General features: G+C 36.7%; 1 protein-coding gene across 8 annotated transcripts in view; it reads left to right on the forward strand.

The window, feature by feature from the left end:
• RALGAPA1 (Ral GTPase activating protein catalytic subunit alpha 1) overlaps positions 1–20009 on the forward strand; it is a 311810-nt gene that overhangs the window by 225867 nt on the left and 65934 nt on the right. For all 8 annotated transcript variants that reach the window (XM_077126931.1, XM_077126935.1, XM_077126932.1 and 5 more), the window contains one exon: positions 15673–15796. In XM_077126931.1, the coding sequence (XP_076983046.1) occupies positions 15673–15796 (124 nt within the window). The remainder of the gene's footprint in view (positions 1–15672; positions 15797–20009) is intronic.

Genomic DNA, 20009 nt, shown 5'->3' on the forward strand with positions numbered 1-20009 from the left:
GCCAGTCTCTGCCTTTTGACTGGAAGGTTTAATCCATTAACATTTAAAGTTGTGACTGATAATGCAGGAATTTCTTCTGCCATTTTGCAGAAGAATTTAAATTTCATTTAATCCATTTAATTTTAGGAAGTCTTAAAACTCTTTTGTCCCGCAGTTCTTCTGTTAATGCCTACTTTCCTACTTATTTGATTTTTTTGTATTGTACGTATTGAGTGCCTACTCATTTCTATCTGAATATATTTTCATCGTTACCATGGGATTAAAATTGTACATCCTCAGTATATCACAATCATATTTCATACCAACTTGACTTCAATAACATACATATAAACTTTTCCTAAACCTCTCTGTCCCCCCACCTTTTTTTGTACTAGATACAAATTATATCTTTGTATATTGTATATCCAAAACCAGAGGTTTATCATTACATTTTTATTCATTTGCATTTTAACATCTGTAGAAAGTAAATGGAGTTACATACCAAACAATATAATACAATAATACTGGCATTTTAATTACCCAAGTGATTACCTTTGCCACAGGTCTTTATTTCTTTATGCCACTTTGAATCACTGCCTAATATCCTTTCCTTTCAATTTGAAGAATTGCTTTTAGCGTCACTTGTAGGGTGAGTCTAGTGGTGATGAACTCTCTCAGCTATTGTTTATCTGTGAATTTCTTAATCTCTCCCTCATTTTTGAAAGTAAGTCTCACTAGATATAAAATTCTTCATTGGCAGTTGTTTTTTTTTCAGCACTTTAAGTATTCCAACCCTCTGCCTTCCTGCCTCCGTGGATTCTGATAAGAATTGGCACTCAATCTAATTGGCACTTGTACATAACATGTCTCTTTTTTCTTGTGATTTCACAAATCACTCCTTTCCATTCAATAGTATACGATGGGGTGTATTTTTTTTCGTGATTCTCCTGTTTGCGGTTTTCTGAACTCCGTGGATGTGTATATTTACATCTTTTGTAAATTTGGGGAGTTCTCTGTCATTTTTTTTTTTTAATATTACTTCTGCGTCTTCTCCTTCTTGAACTCCCGTAGTGAATATATTTGTACTCTTCATGGTGTCCCAGAAGTGTCTTAGGCTATTTTCACTTTTTATAATTCTTTTTTCTTTCTGTTCCTCAGCCTGACTCACTTCAAGTGTTTTCAAGTTCACTGATTACTTCTTTTGCCGACACCAATCTATTGTTGAAATACTCCTTAGAATTTTTCATTTCAGTTATTGTGATCTTCAACTCCAGTAGTTTTGCTTGATTCCTTCTTAAAATTTCTGTCTCTTAATTGAGAATCTATATTGCTCATTCATTGTTTGTCCTTTTATCATTCCATTCTTCTCTGTATTTTCCTTTAGCTCTCTGATCATTTTTAAGATCATTTTTTAAGTCTTGGCTTGTTATGTTCACATTCTGGTCTTCTTCGTGTTTTTAAATTTTTCATCCTCTTCCTTTGGATGGGCCATCATTTCCTGTTCTTTGTTTGTCTTGTACTGTTCAGTAGTATACACAAACTATGTTTCTATACCTCTCCACCCCACCTTATACACATTATAACCAATGTGTAAACAAACCACTGATTTTTCACTAATTTTATGTACTTGCCTTTTAGATCCTGTAGAAAGTTCAAAGTGGAGTTGTAAACCAAAAATACAATAGTAATGGCATTTGTATTTACCCATGTCATTACCCTCACTGGGGTAGAATACTTTCTTCATATCACTTTGATTTCTTGTCTATTGCTTTTTCCTTTCAACCTGAAGAATTCTCTTTAACATCTCTTATAGGGCCAGACTAGTGCTGACAGACTCTGTTAATTTATGTTGATCTTAATCTTAATCTCTCCACATTTTTGAAAAACAATTTGTCAAATGCAAAATTCTTTGTTGGCATTTTTTTTTCTTTTCGGCACTTTAAATTTGCCATTCCTCTGCCTTTGCCTCCATGGTTTCCAATGAGTAATCAGTAGTTAGTTTTATTGAGGCTCCTTTGTATGTATACCTTGCTTCTCTCTTGCATCTTTCAGAATTCTCTCTTTATGTTTGACCTTCAGTAGTTTGATTATAATGTCATAGTCTGGATCTGTTTGAGTTTATCACGTTTGGGATTTATTGCATTGTTTTAGTTTTCTCATTCCTAAAGCAAATACCATACAGTGGGTTGGCTTAAAAAATAGAAATGTATTGGCCCATGGTTTTGAGGTTAGGAGAAGTCCAAGTCAAGGTAGTATCAAACTGATGCTTTCTTCTCAAAGACTGGCATTCTGGGGCTTGCTGCCAGTGTTCCTTGGTCTTTGGTTCCTCTATAACATGCAATGAATATGGTGGCCTCTCTTGGCCTCTCCTTTCTCTTCTAGGTCTCATTGACCTTCAACTTCTTGCTTCCCATGGCTTTCTATCTGTCTGAATTTCATTCTGCTTATAAAAGATTCCAGTATTTGGATTATGATCCATCCTGATTGAGTTGGGCCACATTGTAACTGAAGTAAGTTCATCAAAAGGTTCTACTTAAAATGGGTTCCTACCTACAGGAATTAAGTTTAAAAACATGTTTTTCTGGGATACATATATCCAAACCAGCACAGTACCTTAGATATGTATATTCATATCTTCTGTTAAATTTGATAAGTTTTCAGTCATTATTTCTTTGAATATACTCTCTACTTCTTTCTTCTCATTCTAGGACACCCACAATGCAGTATTGGTATGCTTGATAGTGTCCTACAGATTCCTCAAGATATGTTCACCATTCTCCTTCTTTCTGCTCCTCAGACTGGATGAGTTCACTGGCTGTATCTTCAGTTTCATTAATTCTTTCTTCTGCCACTCCAATCTGCTGTTGAATTTCTCTACAGAATTTTTTAAATTTCTGTCATTGTAATCTTCTGTTTGTTTGGTTCCTTCTCATTTCTTTCTGTTGATACTCAGATTGTATTCATCTGTTGGTTTCTTGATTTCCTTTAGTTCTTTCCCCATATTTTCCTTTGACTCTTTGAGCATTCTTAGGACCATTTTTTTTTAAGTCTTTGTCTAGTTTGTCCCAAGTGTAGTCTTCCTCCTTCAGGTTTCTAATGCTCCAATCTTCTCATTTGCCTGGGCCATCTCACTTCCTGTTTCTTTGTATATTTATAATCTTTTGTTGAAACCTGGATATTTTTATATTGTACTGTGTTTTCCCTGGAATTTAGTCTGTGGTATCTTTTCCTAAAGATTATTCAGGTAGTGTTAGAACAGATGTTTCTTTGAATTATAGAAGATAACAAAAAAAAGGAACAAAAGAAAATCCTCTCCATTTTATGCAGATTGACCTATATAATTGCTTTCCTTCATAGCTTATCCATTCAGTGAGTTTAGAGAATAGCTATAGGCTATTAGGGGTCTTCCTGATCCTTTCTGCACATGTGTCTTTCTTGGGCATGTTATTGTGGCCCTAAGAATATACCCCTGTTTACATGGATACAAATGTCCTCTCTTTCCTAGGAAACAGTTTTCTCAAGGTCCTGTGCTGTATACCCTACTTTACAACCACAAATCTCATGCCCTGGGCAGCTACAGCTTAACTGCAGGGAAACTCCGAGTGCTCTCTCTACATGGAGGTCAACTTTTGGAATGAGTGCCCTGGTTCAGTTCCTTAGAATGCCAAGATAGATTTGGCTAGACATACATGCTCCTAGTATGTGCATAAAGTTTACTCTGCTCCCCCTGGAATTGGGACCAAGGACCTACACTGGCAGCATGGACCAGCTACTCCCTGAGGCAGTGAGGAAATCAGAAGGAACCATCCAGGACTTCAGGAGATTTGACTGTTTTTAAAAATGGCCTTTTCTTGATATGACACTCATCTGTTATAGCAATCCTTTGTTTTGTGTAAGATATTTATGCTAGTTCTTGTTATTCAATTCTTCTATGTAGCAGCAGAGCCCTGAATCTTCTTCCACCATCTTGATCCTATTCTTTGTTATTTAATAGTGGAATAATATTGGGCTGTAAATTTTTTCTCAGAGTATAACTCTGCTTCATCCTTTAAGTATCAGTTTAAATATCCCTTCTTCTGGAAAAGATTTCCTAACCTACCCCAATCCTTCCACTTTCTTCCTCCCACTGTGTTTGCATCTCCTTTGATGTGGTCTTACAGAATCCTGTGACTCTTCCTATAATTCTGTTTTCACATTTTCACAGTATATTATTATTATCATATTATTATCATAGCTCATATAATCATTTGTCTTTAGTGGTAGACTGTCAAGGCTTAAAGGGCAGTTAACATACCTCTTTTGTTGTCTTCCTAGCCATGTGTCTATGACCTATCACACTTCTATTTCTACTACTTTACTTGAAACTATCCTTCTGATAGTTTATATCCTGACCTTCAAGTCTAAAGTTTTGTTAATTCTCTTCAGCCTCTTTAATTTATCTTATTAATTAGATTTAACTAATTGAAATTTAATATAAGCATTTCCAACTATCATTCTATCTCTTTTTAAAATTTTTCTCTACCCTGACTTGTAAGAGTCTACAATAACCTATTTCAACTCTTAATTCTTTAATTAGTCCAAGTCTGTCTTCATTGGCTCATCTTCTACTTCCTACCCTCATAACATAGATTACCCCTCTTCTCCATTTTCTCTTCTTAGCACCCTTTTTTTTTTCTCTCCACATACCTTTATCTCTCAATGATCAGGCATGAATTCTCTGCTTCCTTACAGTAGTTTCCATTTTACTATTTCTTTCCCAAATTAGATCCTCCTCCTAATTTTCTGACTTGTTATGTTTGGTAGACGTAACATTTCAAGTCATCCATACTTGACCGTTTCCTTCCCTTGCTCTTAGGTGCACATAATCATTAAATTATTTCACTTCTTCCTTCTTAATGTCTCTCACCTCTATCTCTTCTTTACCCTTCCTGCTCCTAACCCCTGGTCTTTCCAAGATAGTAATAATAACTCTTTAAGTAGTCTGTAGGATTTCATCTCCTGACTCTTCCCTATTTAGGCAATTCTTACCACCAGAATAATCTATCTAAAGTAGAATTTTGATTATTGTGTTCGTTAGTGTCTCCACAGTGCCTAACCAGGCTCTTCAGTCTAGAAATTAGGCCATACCAGCCAATCATGGTTATTCAGTTTAATTTATCTCATATTTTCTACTTCTTGGCTATTTCTAAATTATACCTCCATTCTCGTATATATATGCCTCAAATGTAAGAGAGACATCTTCCTTGAAGCAGCATAGATTTTTTTGTACTCTGTATCAAATGATAAAATAATTTAAAATGAAGAAAGCATAGTTTCTTTTCTTTTTAAATATAATGTTCAAATAAAAATTCATTCTAGTTATGTAACAGGCAGCTCTTGAGCTTATTTCTTATGCCAGGAAACCTGGAAGCAAATCTGGTTACTTGAATGAAGGACTAAGAAGGAAGAAAATGAAAATCATTATACTAATTAGGGTTCTCCAGAAAAACAGCAATAACGGTACACATATACATACTGAATATGCATGTATGGTTTATACTGTTGTGCATATATTCTGTGTCCTTGTTGATCTTCTCTTTATTGTTCTTTGTTCTGCCTGTTGTTAAAAGTGAATTATTGGGGGTTCACAGGTGGTTCAGTAGTAGAGTTCTTGCCAGCCTTGCAGGAGACCCAGGTTCAATTCCTGGTCCACGCACTTCCCCAAAAAACAAACAAGCAAGCAAAACAAATTTTAAAAAAAATTTCAACAAATGGTGCTGCAATAACAGAATACTCGCATGGAAAAATAATGAAATTATTTTTCATTTCATTAATGGTGACCCCACCATACAGCATACCCAAAAAAAAAAACAAAATTGTGTGCCAGTTTGAAAGTATGTTATGTACCCTAGAAAAGCCATGTTTTAATCCTAATCCCATTTTGTAAAGGCAGCCATTTCTTCTAATCCCTATGCAGTACTGTATGTTTGAAACTATAATTAGATCACCTCCATGGAAATGTGACTCAATCAATGTGGGTATTAAACTTGATTAGATAGAGATGTGTCTCTACCCATGTCGTGATCAGGTTCATGTGTCAACTTGGCCAGGTGATGTTACCTGTTTGTCTGGTTGGGCAAGTACTGGCCTGTCTGTTGCTATGAGGATATTTCATAGACTTAAATCATGATTGTGTCGGCTACATCCATAGCTGATTCCATTTGTCATCAGCCGAGGGGAGTACCTTCTTTAATGAGTGATGCTTAATCTACTCACTGGAAGCCTTTTCATGAGGATTAAGAAGAGACATGCTCTCTTCCTGCTTCAGCTGGCAAGCCTCTCTTGTGAAGTTTGTCCAGACCCTCCATTGGAATCGTCAGCTTCATCAGCCTGCACTATGGGTTTTGGACTCTACGTTCCCACGGTTACGTGAGACGCTTTTATAAATTTCATATTTACGACTAGTTCCTGTTGGTTCTGTTTTCTCTAGAGAACCCAAACTAATACAACACATTTGAGTAGTTCTTGATTAATTTACTGGAATCCTATAAAAGAGAAAACATTTTGGAGAATGAGGGAGATTCAGAGAGAGCCACAAGAGAGCCCCAAAAGAGAACACTGCAAAACCAAGAAGTACAGAGTCCACCAGCCAGCAACTTTTAGAGATGAAGAAGGAAAATGCCTCCTGGGGAAATGGAGAAGAAGCTAGCAGATGACACCGTGTTTGCCACGTACCCTTCCAGCTGAGAGAGAACCCCTGACCATGTTTGCCATGTGCCTTTCTGCTTGAGAGAGAAACCCTGAACTTGATCAGCCTTCTTGAATCAAGGTATCTTTCCCTGGATGCCTTAGATTGAACATTTCTATAGACTTGCTTTAATTGGGGCATTTCCACAGCCTAAAACTGTTAACTTACAACTTATTATTCCCCTTTTTAAAAGCCATTGAGTTTCTGGTATACTGCATTCTGGCAGCTAGCAAACTACAACAGATTTTGGTACCAGAGGAGTGGGGTGCTGCTGTGGTTTGCAAATACCAAGCCTGTTGGAATGGCTTTTTTAAATGGAAAAGAAGATTTTGGAGGACTTGTGAGGAGCATGATAGAGAAGGCCTAGAATGCTTTGAAGAGATTGTTGATAAGATTGTGGACTCTAAAGATACCTCTGACCAGGCTTTAAACAGAAATAAGGCACGTGTTACTGCAAACTGGAAGGAAGGCAATCCTTGTTATAAAATAGCAGATAATCTGGTAAAATTGACTACTGGTTTTGTCTGGAAAGCAAATTTTAAAAGCCATGAACATGGATATTTAGCAGAAGAGATCTCCAACTTAAATGTGGAGAGTGCAGCCTGGTTTCTCCTTACAGCTTATAGTGAAATGCGACAGAAGAGTGATAGGCTGTGAACTGAACTCTTGGGTACAAAGAAACCAGAAATTGATGTTCTGGAAAATTCTGGGCTTCCGGGGGGGAGACCCCAGAGAATGGTGTCCCATGTAAGGATTTGGCCAAATATAGAACCAATCAGCCATTTCAGAGAAAGCTAGGATTGGACATGAAGTTATCCAGGAAGGATTTGTGAAAACTCTTTGTGTCTAATGGGCACGATCCAAGGCTACTGCATAGAAAGCCAACAAGCGTGTTGCGGGATCTGTTTAAAGAGAACCACTGACAGTTGGTACTGAAAGGAACAGAGAATGGACACATTGGAGGAAAAATACTTCAGAGGCAAAGCCATGGAGGCCAGGGTCTGAAGTCAAGGAGCCTTAGGCCAGGGGTGCGGCCCCACACAAGCATGTGGAGAGGGTGCATTTGCCCCAAAGGCAGAGAATGGGCCTTCCACCTCGTTGCAGTGAAAGAGTCATGCCACCTCAGGCCTTGGAGAGGGTGAAGCACCTTCCTTGGGGTTTGGGGAGAGCCTGGCTGCCACCACATAGAGGGTTGAGCGTGTGCCCCAGAGACGGCAAACAGCCCAGGTGCAACCCTGAAGTTTGCAGAGGGTGGAGACAAGAAAAAGTTGGTCTCCCCAATGTCCCCCAAATTTGCGGTCAGAAAGAGGCAGGCCTCTGCATAGCTCTTTGGAAAAGGTGGGATTGCTGCTTTCTAAAGCCCCGAAAATAAGTGACTCTCAGACTTTGAAATCTAATGGACTTTGCCCTATGGGTCTTCAAAACTGTATGGCCAAGTGGTCCCTGTGTTCCTTCCTTCCTATGGAAATGGTTAAAAGTATCCTATGACTATTCCTCCTTTGTACATTGTCAACAAATAACTTGTTTTGAGTTACACAGGTCCAGAGCCAGAGGATAATTTTGCCTTAGAACAGACCATGCCTGTAACTAACTTTGGTAGGAGTTTGTACTGTTTCTAACTTTGTATTTCATTTGTATTGCTACTAAAATGGTTTAAGGATTTCTGATATTGTGATGGAATTAATGTATTTTGTGTATGGGAAAAACAGGTCTTTTTTAGGGTCCAGAGGGTGGAATGTGCCAGTTTGAAAGTATGTTATGTACCCTAGAAAAGCCATGTTTTAATCCTAATCCCATTTTGTAATGGCAGCCATTTCTTCTAATCCCTATGCAGCACTGTGTGTTTGAAACTGTAATTAGATTATTTCCATGGAAATGTGACTCAATCAATGTGGGTATTAATTTTGATTAGATAGAGATGTGTCTCCACCCATTTGGGTGGGTCTTGATTCGTTTACTGGAATCCTATAAAAGAGAAAACATTTTGGAGAATGAGGGACATTCAGAGAGAGCAGAGAAGAACAACAGAGCCATAAGAAAGCCACAAAAGAGAATACCGCAGAACCAAGAAACAGAGAGTCCACCAGCCAGTGACTTTTAGAGATGAAGCAGGAAAACACCTTCCGGGGAGCTGGAGAGAAAGCTAGCATATGACACCATGTTTGCCACATGCTCTTCCAGCCGAGAGAGAACCCCTGACCATGTTTGCCATGTACCTTACTGCTTGAGAGAGAAACCCTGAACTTGATGGGCCTTCTTGAATCAAGGGATCATTCCCAGGAAGCGTTAGATTGTGCATTTCTCTAGACTTGCTTTAATTGGGACATTTCCATGGCCTAAAAATTTTTAACTTACAACTTATTATTCCCCTTTTTAAAAGCCATTGAGTTTCTGCCATATTGCATTCCAGCAGCTAGCAAACTAAAACAAAAAGTAGGTTATTGAAATTTCCCAACTATGCATTCTGTTTCTCCCTTTAATTTTCCCTGTTGTGCTTCATGTGTCTGGGGACTCTTAAGTGCATTTATGCTTGTAATTTTCAAATCTTTCTTATAGGTTGGTCCTTTTATCATTATGAAATTTCCCTCTTTAGAAACATGTTTTGCTTTAAAATCTGTTTTTGATATTTGTGTTAGTTTGCAAAGCTACCAGAATGTAGTATAACTGAAACGGAACAGCTTTTAAAAAGGGGAATTCAATAAGTTACAAGTTTACAGTTCTAAGACAATGAAAATGCCCAAATTAAGGCACCAGCAAAAGGTTACCTTAATTTAAGAAAGTACCATGGGTTAGCAGCACCTTTGTCAGCTGGGTAGTCAGGTGGCTGACATATGCCTATCCAGGTTCTGGCTTGCTTAACATCTCATGGTGACATCTACTGGACTCCAAGCCATCTCCATATATCCATGTCTCTGTTCTCAACATGTCTGCTTCTCTTGTCAGCTCTGCTGTGAAGTTTCTATCGGCTCTGAGGCTTCTGTCATTTTTCTAAGTTCTGTCATTTCTGGTTTTTCCCAAATGTTTCTTCTTTTAAAGGATTCCAGTAAACTGTCTAAAATGGTGGAGTCACATCTCCATCTAATCGAAGGTTAACACCCACAACTGGGCATGTCACATCTCCATGGAGATAATTTAATCAAGCTTCCAACCTACAGTGCTGAATGGGGATTAAAAGAAATGACTGTCTCTACAAGATTGGATCATGATTAAAACATGGCTTTTCTGGGTACATATTTTCAGTCCAGCACAATATTAGTATAGCCATTCCAGATTTCTTGGTGTCTGTTTGCCTGTTATCTTTCTCCATTCCTTTACTTTCAACCTTGTGTCTTTGAATCTGAAGTATGTGTCTCTTGTAAATGGCGCATATATTTGAATGTTTTTGTGTGTGGTGGTGGTAATGCTATTTTATTGTTTTGGTTTTTTTTTTTTACTTTTATTTTTTTGGCCATTCTCTGCTATTTTATTAAAATCTCTAGTCCGTTTAATTTAATGTAACAACATATACAGTTGGCTTTATGACTGCCATTTTGCTATTTGTTTCCTCTATATCCTATCCATTTTGTTCTTCTTTCCTTCTTTATTGCCTTTTTATCAAGTGGATATTTTCTTGAGTAACATTTTATTTTCTTTAAAGATTTTTTTCATGTTTTTTGAGTTATTTTCTTGTCATTGTTCTAGGGTTTACAATATATTTCTTATCAGTAACTACTACAGATTTATACTGACATAGTTCCAGTGAAATATAGCAACTTTATTCCTCCAATAACTCCATTACTTTTCCCCCTTTTTATGCTATTTTATATATATTTTGTCTACATTTGTTATAAACCCAGCAATTCATTGTTTTAATTATTTCTTTTAAAGAAACTGAGAAAAGAAAGTAAAGCCTGTGTATATTTACAGAGTTTATTATATTAACTCTATTTACCCTTTCTGGACCTCTTAATTTCTTCCTGTGGATTTGAGTTACTATCTGTTATTATTTCCTTATTCCAGTATAGCTATGTTCCCACCCATGTCCTCTGTGATTTAATTGTCAAATATATTACAATTCCATATCATAGACCCAAGAATATAATATGTGCATGTTATGTTATGTCATTTCTTTTTAAATCACTTGAGAATAAAAAAGAAACATGCAATACACTGTGTATGTAGTTACTGACTAACTATCTTTACCAACAACAAATACTTATTTTTATCTGAACATTACTTTATTTCACCTACATTTTTGAAAGATAGCTCTGCTATATATAGGTTTCTTAACAGTTCTTTTGTTCTTTAAGTACTTTGAATATGTTACCTGCCTTTTAGCCTCCATTCTCTCTGATTTGAAGTCAACTCAACCTTTTTGGATTCCATTGTAGGGGATGAGTAATTTTTCTGTTACCAGTTTCAAAATTTCCTCTTTCAGCATTTGAATAGGATGTACTTTGATGTGGATCTCATTGCATTTATCCTATTTGAAGTTAGTTGAACTTCTTGGATGTGTAGATTAATGTGTTCCATCAAATTTGGGACATTTTCAACCATTATTTCTTCTATTATGTTTTCTGCCCCTTTCTGTCCTTTCCCTCTGCTACTCCCTTTATACATTAGTTGGTACACATAATGGTGTCCCATATTTCTGGGACTCCATTCATTTCTTTTCATTTTTTTTCCTTCTGTTTTTCAAATTGCATAATCTCTGTTGACCTATCTTCAGATTCACAGATTTCATTCACTCAAATGTATTCTAATCAGTTTTTCATTTCAGTTATTATACTTACAATTTCCAGTTTTCCATTTGGATTCTTTTTTATAATTTCTTTCTCTTTATTGGTATGATCTATTTAATGAGACTGTCATCATATTTTCCTTTAATACTTTAGTTCTTTGAACATATTTATCATAGCTGTTTTGAGCCTTTGCTGAAGCCCCTTCAAATACAGATTCTGGTGGGATTTTTTTTTTTCTTTCATATTAGTTACATTTTCCTGTTTTTTACATGTCACATAGTTTTTTTGTTAAATACTATATGTATTAGATAATATAACAGCTCTAGATAGTCACCCCCTCAGGGGGGCAGGGATGGTGGTGGTATTGGTGGTGAAATTTCCTTGCTCATTTCTTTATTTTTCTAATGATTTAGATGAATTAATCCTTCAAAATCTATTTCCACCACAGTAGGCAGCCTTTATAGCCACTGTTTTCCCTGCTCAGATTTTTTTTTTTTTGACTGATTTTTATTTTTTAGCCTGGCTACCAAGGGGTTGCCCCTGGGTTGGCATAATCTACCTATCCATCACTGTTTGTTATTTAACCGCACTTTGCCAGTTCGATTTTTACCCTTTACCATTGGATATGTGGATGGCTTGAGGACTGCAGTTCAGAGTGTTTACATTTTTGCCCTGCTTTCAGGCAGTGACTAATAGCTTGTGGTTTCACTCGCTAATCACTCCAGAGAAAGTACACCCTTGGGCATCTGTGTACAGTCTTCCAGACTGCCAGAGATGGCTATATGTTATTTTTGAGCCTGTCTTCCTAGGAGTTGCCCTTAAGTCCAAGTAGTCTAACATTCATTTAGTGTCTGGTCAGAGGTTGTACTAAAGCCCAATATGCCACTGAGATTTTACCCTGTGTTGATGGGTCTGTTTGCAGCTTGGGGAACTGCAAACATCCTACCCTCATTGCTTCTCAACCCCCAGAGTTGACTGTGAATCAAAAAAGGTCTTTTGACTCTGTGTTTCCCTAATTTTTTCTATTAAACTTCTGTATGCTCTGCTGTTGTGCTTGTATCATAGACCTGCAGCTTTATTTAATTGCTTTCCACCAAGACTTCCTTTTGTTCTCAGCAACACCCTTAGGCATGGAATTCTGCAAGCTCTGGTCCCAGTAAAATCGTTTCAGTCGGGGAGAGCTGCTGACGTTCTTCATCCTTGTGATCTAGATTGCCTCCTTGACAAAACCCCTGTGCCACTACACCTAATCTGGTGAAAGGACTGACCTCTTCTGGAGTGACATCCCACCTGGGGAGAGGTTGGCAGTTCCTGGTCTTCTCATCTTGCACCTTCTGGCATTGAAGCTCCACTGCAAGAACAGGGGCCCACTACTTTTTGTACCTGGAGCTTCAGAGAGTAGGCAGGATGATGGAGGGGAGACCCAGTTGTCTCAGCCACATCTACCTGGAATAGAACTTATGCAGTATGGTACTGGGAGAGAATGAGAAATACCACCAGCAGCCTGCCTCTCCGAGGATGAGAACGTAGCATCAGGCTGGGAGCTGGGAGAAAAGAGACCCCTGTCTTCTTCTTCTTTTTTTTTTTTTTTAACATGGGCAGGCACCGGGAATCGAACCCGGGTCCTCTGGCATGGCAGGCAAGCGTCCTTGCCTGCTGAGCCACAGTGGCCCACCCTGACCCCTGTCTTCTTGGCTTCAGTAGACTACCCAGGATAAAGCTTCTGTAACATGGAGCTGAGGAGAGTGGGTAAAGTGAGTAGGTTATGGCTTAGGTGCCATAGGCTCTCTGTTGCTGAAATTTAGTAGATTTTCTTGGATGAATGTTTCTCAATTTGCCATTTGCCCTTAGGAAAATTTCCAAAGACTTTCAATGACTGATTTTTATCATTTCCACCAGTTCAATTACTGTTTTGCTTGGGAAAGCAAGCTCCTTATTCTACCAGTCTGGAACATACCTCTTCCCCATTGTATATTACTGATTACCCTCAATTGTCCTGATCATATGATGAATACATTGAATGCTTGCTTATGTGTTTACCACAAAAGTAAAATATTACCATTTTAACAATCGTTAAAACATCTTCATTCCTGAGTTTGAGTCGCTGATATTGAAACCACAGTCATGGTTTAGTAACTTGCTCAAAGATGTGTGGGAGAATGTGGCTGTCACAAAATAACTTGAATTCTTCTTTGTGCTGTTATTGTTTGTTGCTTTGTTTAGTTTGTTTTAATTCCTGTTTGCTATAGTAGTCAAAACATTACTTCTAGTTCATAACGTTTGTTAGTGCATCTTTGTTACATCAACCTAGACCAAATTAAATGTGCCCTAATTACCTTGGGAAGCAAATTTCATATAAGAAATTTGAGTTTAAAGAGAACTAAAATTAAATGTCAGAGAATTTTATAATATAAAATTTATAGTTTTATATTATAATGTTTGTATTTGTATCTATTCTTCTATATTTTAAGTACTTGAAGGCATAGTAGTTTGCTAGCTGCCAGAATGTAATATACCAGACTGGAATGGCTTTTTAAGAAGGGGAGTTTATTAAGTTGCAAGTTTACAGTTCTAAGGAAGTAAAAGTGTCCAAATTTAAGGCACCAACAAAACGTTAGCTTCACTCAAAAATAGGCCAATGAGTCAGGAACACCTCTGTCAGCTGGGTAGTCACGTGGCAGGCATCTGCTGGTCTCTTGCTCCTGGTCTCCATTGCTTTCAGCTCCTCTTCCTGTGGGGTTTCCTCACTTCTCCAGGGCTGGTTTTCATCTCTTGGCTTCTGTTCTAGTTTGCTAGCTGCTGGAATATGATACACCAGAAACAGAATGACTTTTAAAAAGGGGAATTTAATAAGTTTCAAGTTTACAATTCTAAAGCCATGAAAAGTTCCCAATTAGAGCAGGTCTATAAAAATGTCCAAATTAAGGCATCAACAGGAGGTTACCTTCACTCAAGAAAGGCTGATGAAGTTCAGGGTTTCTCTCTCAACTGGAAAGGCAGATGATAAACATAGAGACATCTGTTAGCTTTCTCTCCAGGCTTCTTTCTTGAAGCTCCCCCAAGGGTATATTCCTTCTTCATCTCCAAAGGTCTCTAGCTGCATGGGCTCTCGTGGTTCTCATGGCTCTGAAGGGTCTCTCTCCAAAATGTTTCCTCTTAAGGATTCCAGTAAACTTAACAAGACCACCTGGAATGGGTGGAGTCACATCTCCCTCTATTCAAAGGTGAATACCCACAATTGGGTGTGTTACAGCTCATGGATATAATCTAATCAAATTTCTAAAATACAGTGCTGAATAGAGATTAAGGAATGGCTCCCTCCGCAAAATGGACTAGTATTAAAACATGGCTTTTCTAGGGTACATAATCCTTTTTCAAAGTGGCACAGCTTCCCTTGGCTCCTTCCAGGTTCTGAGTTGCTTAACACTGCATGGCAATGTCTGCTGGATTCCAAGCATCTCCAGACATCCTCGTCTGTCTTCTTCATGTGTCCATACCTGTATTGACTCTGCTGTGAGGTTTTTGTCAGCTCTGAGGCTTCAGTCATTTCTGAGGTTTCTCTAAAATGTTTCCTCTTTAAAAATATTCCAGTAAACTAATCAAGACCCACCTGAAGTGGGTGGAGTCACAACTCCATCTAATTTTAAGTTACACACACAGTTGGGTGTGTCACAACTTTGTGGAGATTATCTAATCAAATATTCCAACCTACAGTGTTGAGTCAGGATTAAAAGAAATGATTGCTCCCACAAGATTGGATCAGGGTGAAAACATGGCTTTTCTAGGGTACATAATATTCCAAACCAGCACACAGAAGGCATGGATCATTTCTCACTGAGCTCTGTATGCTTCTTAGTTCTAAAACACAGTATCTTTGCACAAGCAATTCCTCAAATGCTTCATGCATTCACACCTATATGTCCTTCCCAGGACTCTCTTTTCTTCATTTGTCACATCTTACTTCCCTTTACCCAGCTCAGATACTACCTCCCTCTTTTAAGTTTTCTCTGTTTCTCCAGTCAGAAATAATCATGCCATTCTTTTGTTCCACTGGCAGTTTTGTAACTTTTATACTTTTGGCTTATATTATAATTATTTATGCACATGCCTGTCTTACTCTGTAGATTATAATATCTTATAATATCATCTTTTACTGCCACATACTTTGTACATAGTACTTAATTATGGGATAAATGAACTGATAAACAAGTGCTTAAGTGGATTGTATAATCTTTTGTTTTACAGCCGAGAGACGCACAAGATTGCAGTATTTTATGTTGCTGAAGGACAAGAAGACAAACACTCCATTCTCACCAATACAGGAGGAAGTCAAGCATATGAGGATTTTGTAGCTGGTCTTGGTTGGGAGGTATTGATTTTAAATTATACCAGATACCATTTTATTTCCATTTGGGACACAAGGGTTAATTTTTTTTCTTCTCATTTTCTTTATTTTAGAAATATCATATTGGGAGATAGAACGACTTAATGGATTTGTTGTTTCTGCCTTGTTTCTCTGTCTGCAAATACATCAGCAGTTGGGACTTCAATAGGAAAGATGTTGAATGTTTTATGAGCCATTATATTGTCAGAGAGTACTAAACTCATAGATTTAGAAGAACTAGGTTTTCCTTGCAACTGTTACCACTAAAGTGTAGTATTCTTCAAACTAGGATATAAATACCCTTTGGACTACAAAAAGGCTTTAACAGGTACCTGTGGCCATGTTTAGTTTTGTGAAAATTGGTTTCTAGATCTTCAGTTTTACTAAAAATAAAGTCTGCGAACCTGTATTGGTTTGAAAGCTTGCTGGAAGCAGTATACCAGAAATAGAATGGCTTTTATAAAGGAAATTTAATAAATTACGAGTTTATAGTTCTAAGGAAGTGAGACTGTCCAAATTAAGGCACCAACAAGAGGTTACATTCACTCAAAAAGGGCCAATGGGTCTAAAACACTTTGTCAGCTGGAAAGTCACTTGGCTGACATCTGCTGGTCCCTTGCTCCTTGGCTTCATTGCTTCCAGTTTCTGTTCCTGTGGGGATTCCTCACTTCACTTCTCCAGGACTAGCTTTCATCTCTTGGCTTCCTTGGCTCTCTCCAGGTTCTAACTTGCTTAACAAACCTCATGGCAATGTCTTCTGGGTTCCAAGCATCTCCAAACATCTGTGATTCTGTTTTCCAAGAGTTGGTATCTGTATCAGCTCTGCTGTGAAGTTTCTGTCGGCTTTCTCTATGTAGGCTCTGACTCTCCCTCCAAAATGTTTCCTCTTTTAAAGGATTCCAGTAAACTAATCAAGACTCGCTGGGAGTGGGTGGAGTCATATCTCCCTCTAGTAAAAAAATTCAAGCCCACAATTGGATGTATCACATCTCCATGGAGATAATCTAATAAAAAAATTCCAAACAACAGTATTGAATTAGGATTGAAAGTAATGGCTGCCCCTATGAATCGAATCAGGATTAAAACATGACTTTTCTGGGGTTCATAATACTTTCAAACCAGCACAGAACCCTTCTGCTGTCTCTTCCTCTGTGTTCTGGTTTTTTGCTGTAGTACTTTATAAAAGTAGAAGTTATCCATCTGAAATCTTACATTGCTCCAAAGGTATTTGGAACCCCCCCCCCCCAAAAAAAATGAAGAGGGCTTGTTCTAGAAAGAGTTCTTTGGCAACAACGCGAGACATGTTGAAAGTTTCCAAACTTTATTTCATCCTAACAACCAACTCATGGCAAGGCTTCTATAGCATATTTATCTGTCTTAGAATTATAACTCAGAAATGAGCTATTTGTGATGATGGTTGTATTAGTATGTTTATTTAACTTGAAAAATGAATTTGGACATTTTCTAATAGTAAATAAATCCGATATGGCTGATTCATTTGGCATTAGGTTAATAACGCACATTTTATATTGTGTGCCAAAGCTGTAACTCCTGGGTTTTGATAAAAATATATTTAAAGCACATTTGTAACATATATACAATACAGAGGAAATTTTATCCTTTAAGTGTTTAAACTTATGATGAAAATTTAGCTTATAGTTATCAATTTATTACATAATTCCTCAAAATTCTTTTAGAGAGTACATGAGTAAATCATGTGGAAAACCACTGCACTAGACTATAAGATCCTAGAGAGCAAGCACTTTTATCTCCTTTTATTTTTTTAAATTCCAATGCTTGCACAGTGTCTGACACATAAGCCTTTAGCATTCAATATATATTTTCTATGGCTGATCTAATCTGCTAATTTACCTTAGCAGGCTTATTTAAGCTCCCTGGATTTATTTGCTTATTTATCCAATGTAAGATACTTTTTTTACTCAACAGATACAATGTGAAGTTCAGTTAAGATGAAGTATGTACAGGTGCTTTGAAAAGTATGAAGAGACATTATAAATAGATTATTTTTTCAATAGTTAGATAGAGAGAGAGAGAGAGAGAGAGAGAGAGATAGTAGATAGAAACAAACTAAACTGCTTTTTTTTAAGACTGGCACAGCCAAGAACACATGGCCCCCTCTTTGCCCAGATCCCAGTTGAAGAACTGTCTTCCTGACTAAACAAATAAACAAACAAGTAACAGTAACAACCCCAGAGAAGGGGTTCAGTACCCAGAACTGCTATAATATGTTGTCTAAAATGTCTTTTTATAACAAAAAATATTACAAGCCAAGTAAAGATATAAAAACTTTTGAAACATTCACTAGAATAAAAAAAAGCAGGCAACAGAAACTAACTGTAAGAGCAACCAGATGTCACATTTAAAGACCATGATTAAAGAAGTAAAGGAATTTGTGATGACATTGTCACATCAAACAAGAAACATCAAAAAAGATTGAAATTATTTGAAACTAAAAATCTAAATGGAACTCCTAGAGTTGAAAAGTGCAGTTACTGAAATGAAAGATGTACCGAAAGAACTCAACAATGAACTTGAATTGGCAGAAGAAGGAATTAATGAACTTGAAGATGTATTGACATATATAGATATGATGGGAAAACATTATGCCAAGTGAGAGAATCCAGTCACAAAAGACAGAAAGTAGGTTAGTAGTTGCTTAGGGATAAGGAGAGACAGATGGTAGGGTAATGGAATGGTAGCTAAAGGGTTCAGAGTTTCTTTTTGAAGTGATAAAGATATTATAAAATTGATTGGTGAAAATTGCACAATATATTAAAATTCATTGAATCATATACTTTAAATGAGTGAAATGTATGATATGTTAGCTATATCTCAATAAAGCTGTTTTAAAAAAAGAAATATACAAAAGCAAGGGAGGGAGTACACAGTGGTAGAATTCTTGCCTGCCATGCAAGAGACCCGGGTGCGATTCCTGGCCCTTGCACTTCCCAAACAAACACACAATCATACAAAAAACAAACAAAAATTCAACAAATGATGATGTAATAAGGGGATATTCACAATGAGAAAAAAAAATGAAATGTGACCCCCGCCATAGAGCATACAAAAAATTTTTTAAAATAGCATGGGAGAATTTTTTTATAATCTTGGTATGAGCAAACCTAATTATGAGAAAACATTAAAGGGAAATATATCTCATTTTGATTACGTAAAAATAAAATGTTTCTGCTTCATGAAGTCATCACTAGAAAAGATGCTAGACAGATAACACTTTTTTAAAAATTCATTAACAAAGGACTAATTTTCCTGCTATATAAAGTACTCCTACAAATCAGTAAAAATGGTGATTTATGTAATACAAATAGAAAAGAGGACTGGAACTTATAATTCAGTAAAGAAATACGAAAGGCCCTTAAACATTTGAAAAGACGCTTAATTAATTTAAAGAAATATGAATTAAAATTATACTGGGCAAGTTTATTCATTGCAACATTATTTATAATTTCATAATATTGAAAACATGCTAAATGTCCATATCCAAGAGAGTGGTTGCATAAACTATGGTACTTTTAAAGAGAATAAGAAAGATCTCTTTGAACTGATATGGAATGATTTCCAGGAAATGTTAAGAGAGTGCAAAAGAATATGTTACCATTCATGAAATAAAGAAGGATATGTAAGAAAATACATGTGGAAAAAGCACATGTTCCTGCTTATTTATGCTAAAGTAATACAGAAAAGATAAACCAGAAACTAAAGAAATTGGTTGAAAAAGGTTACAAAGTTGAAAAAGGGTACAAAGAGAGAATGAGAATAAGGTAGTAGGGATAAGGAGAGGGTGATACTTCTTTTAGCGTACTATTTTATATACCTTTGACTCTTAAAATCATTGTAATATTTTTAAGACCAAAATAGAAACAAACAAACCAACCAGGATGTGAGGGGGAGCCAAAATGGGATACAAACAAAAACAAATGAATCTAACTATCTTGCAAATGTGTGACATAAATAACTCAGGGTTGTAAGGAAGAAAATAAATACTTCTTGGGAAAGAAATATTTTGACTAGAATCTATAAAGCTAAAGACAAAAAGAACTGTAAAAAGATCTAGTAATCTAATTAGTAAATATTTCTCATATAGATTGGCAATTCTGAAATTTTATGTAAGATTGAACAAATAAGTGAATTTATTGTGAATAATGAGAGCCAGGTTTCT

The sequence above is a fragment of the Tamandua tetradactyla genome, chromosome 14 (genome assembly GCF_023851605.1).
Source record: "Tamandua tetradactyla isolate mTamTet1 chromosome 14, mTamTet1.pri, whole genome shotgun sequence".
NCBI lineage: Eukaryota > Metazoa > Chordata > Mammalia > Pilosa > Myrmecophagidae > Tamandua > Tamandua tetradactyla.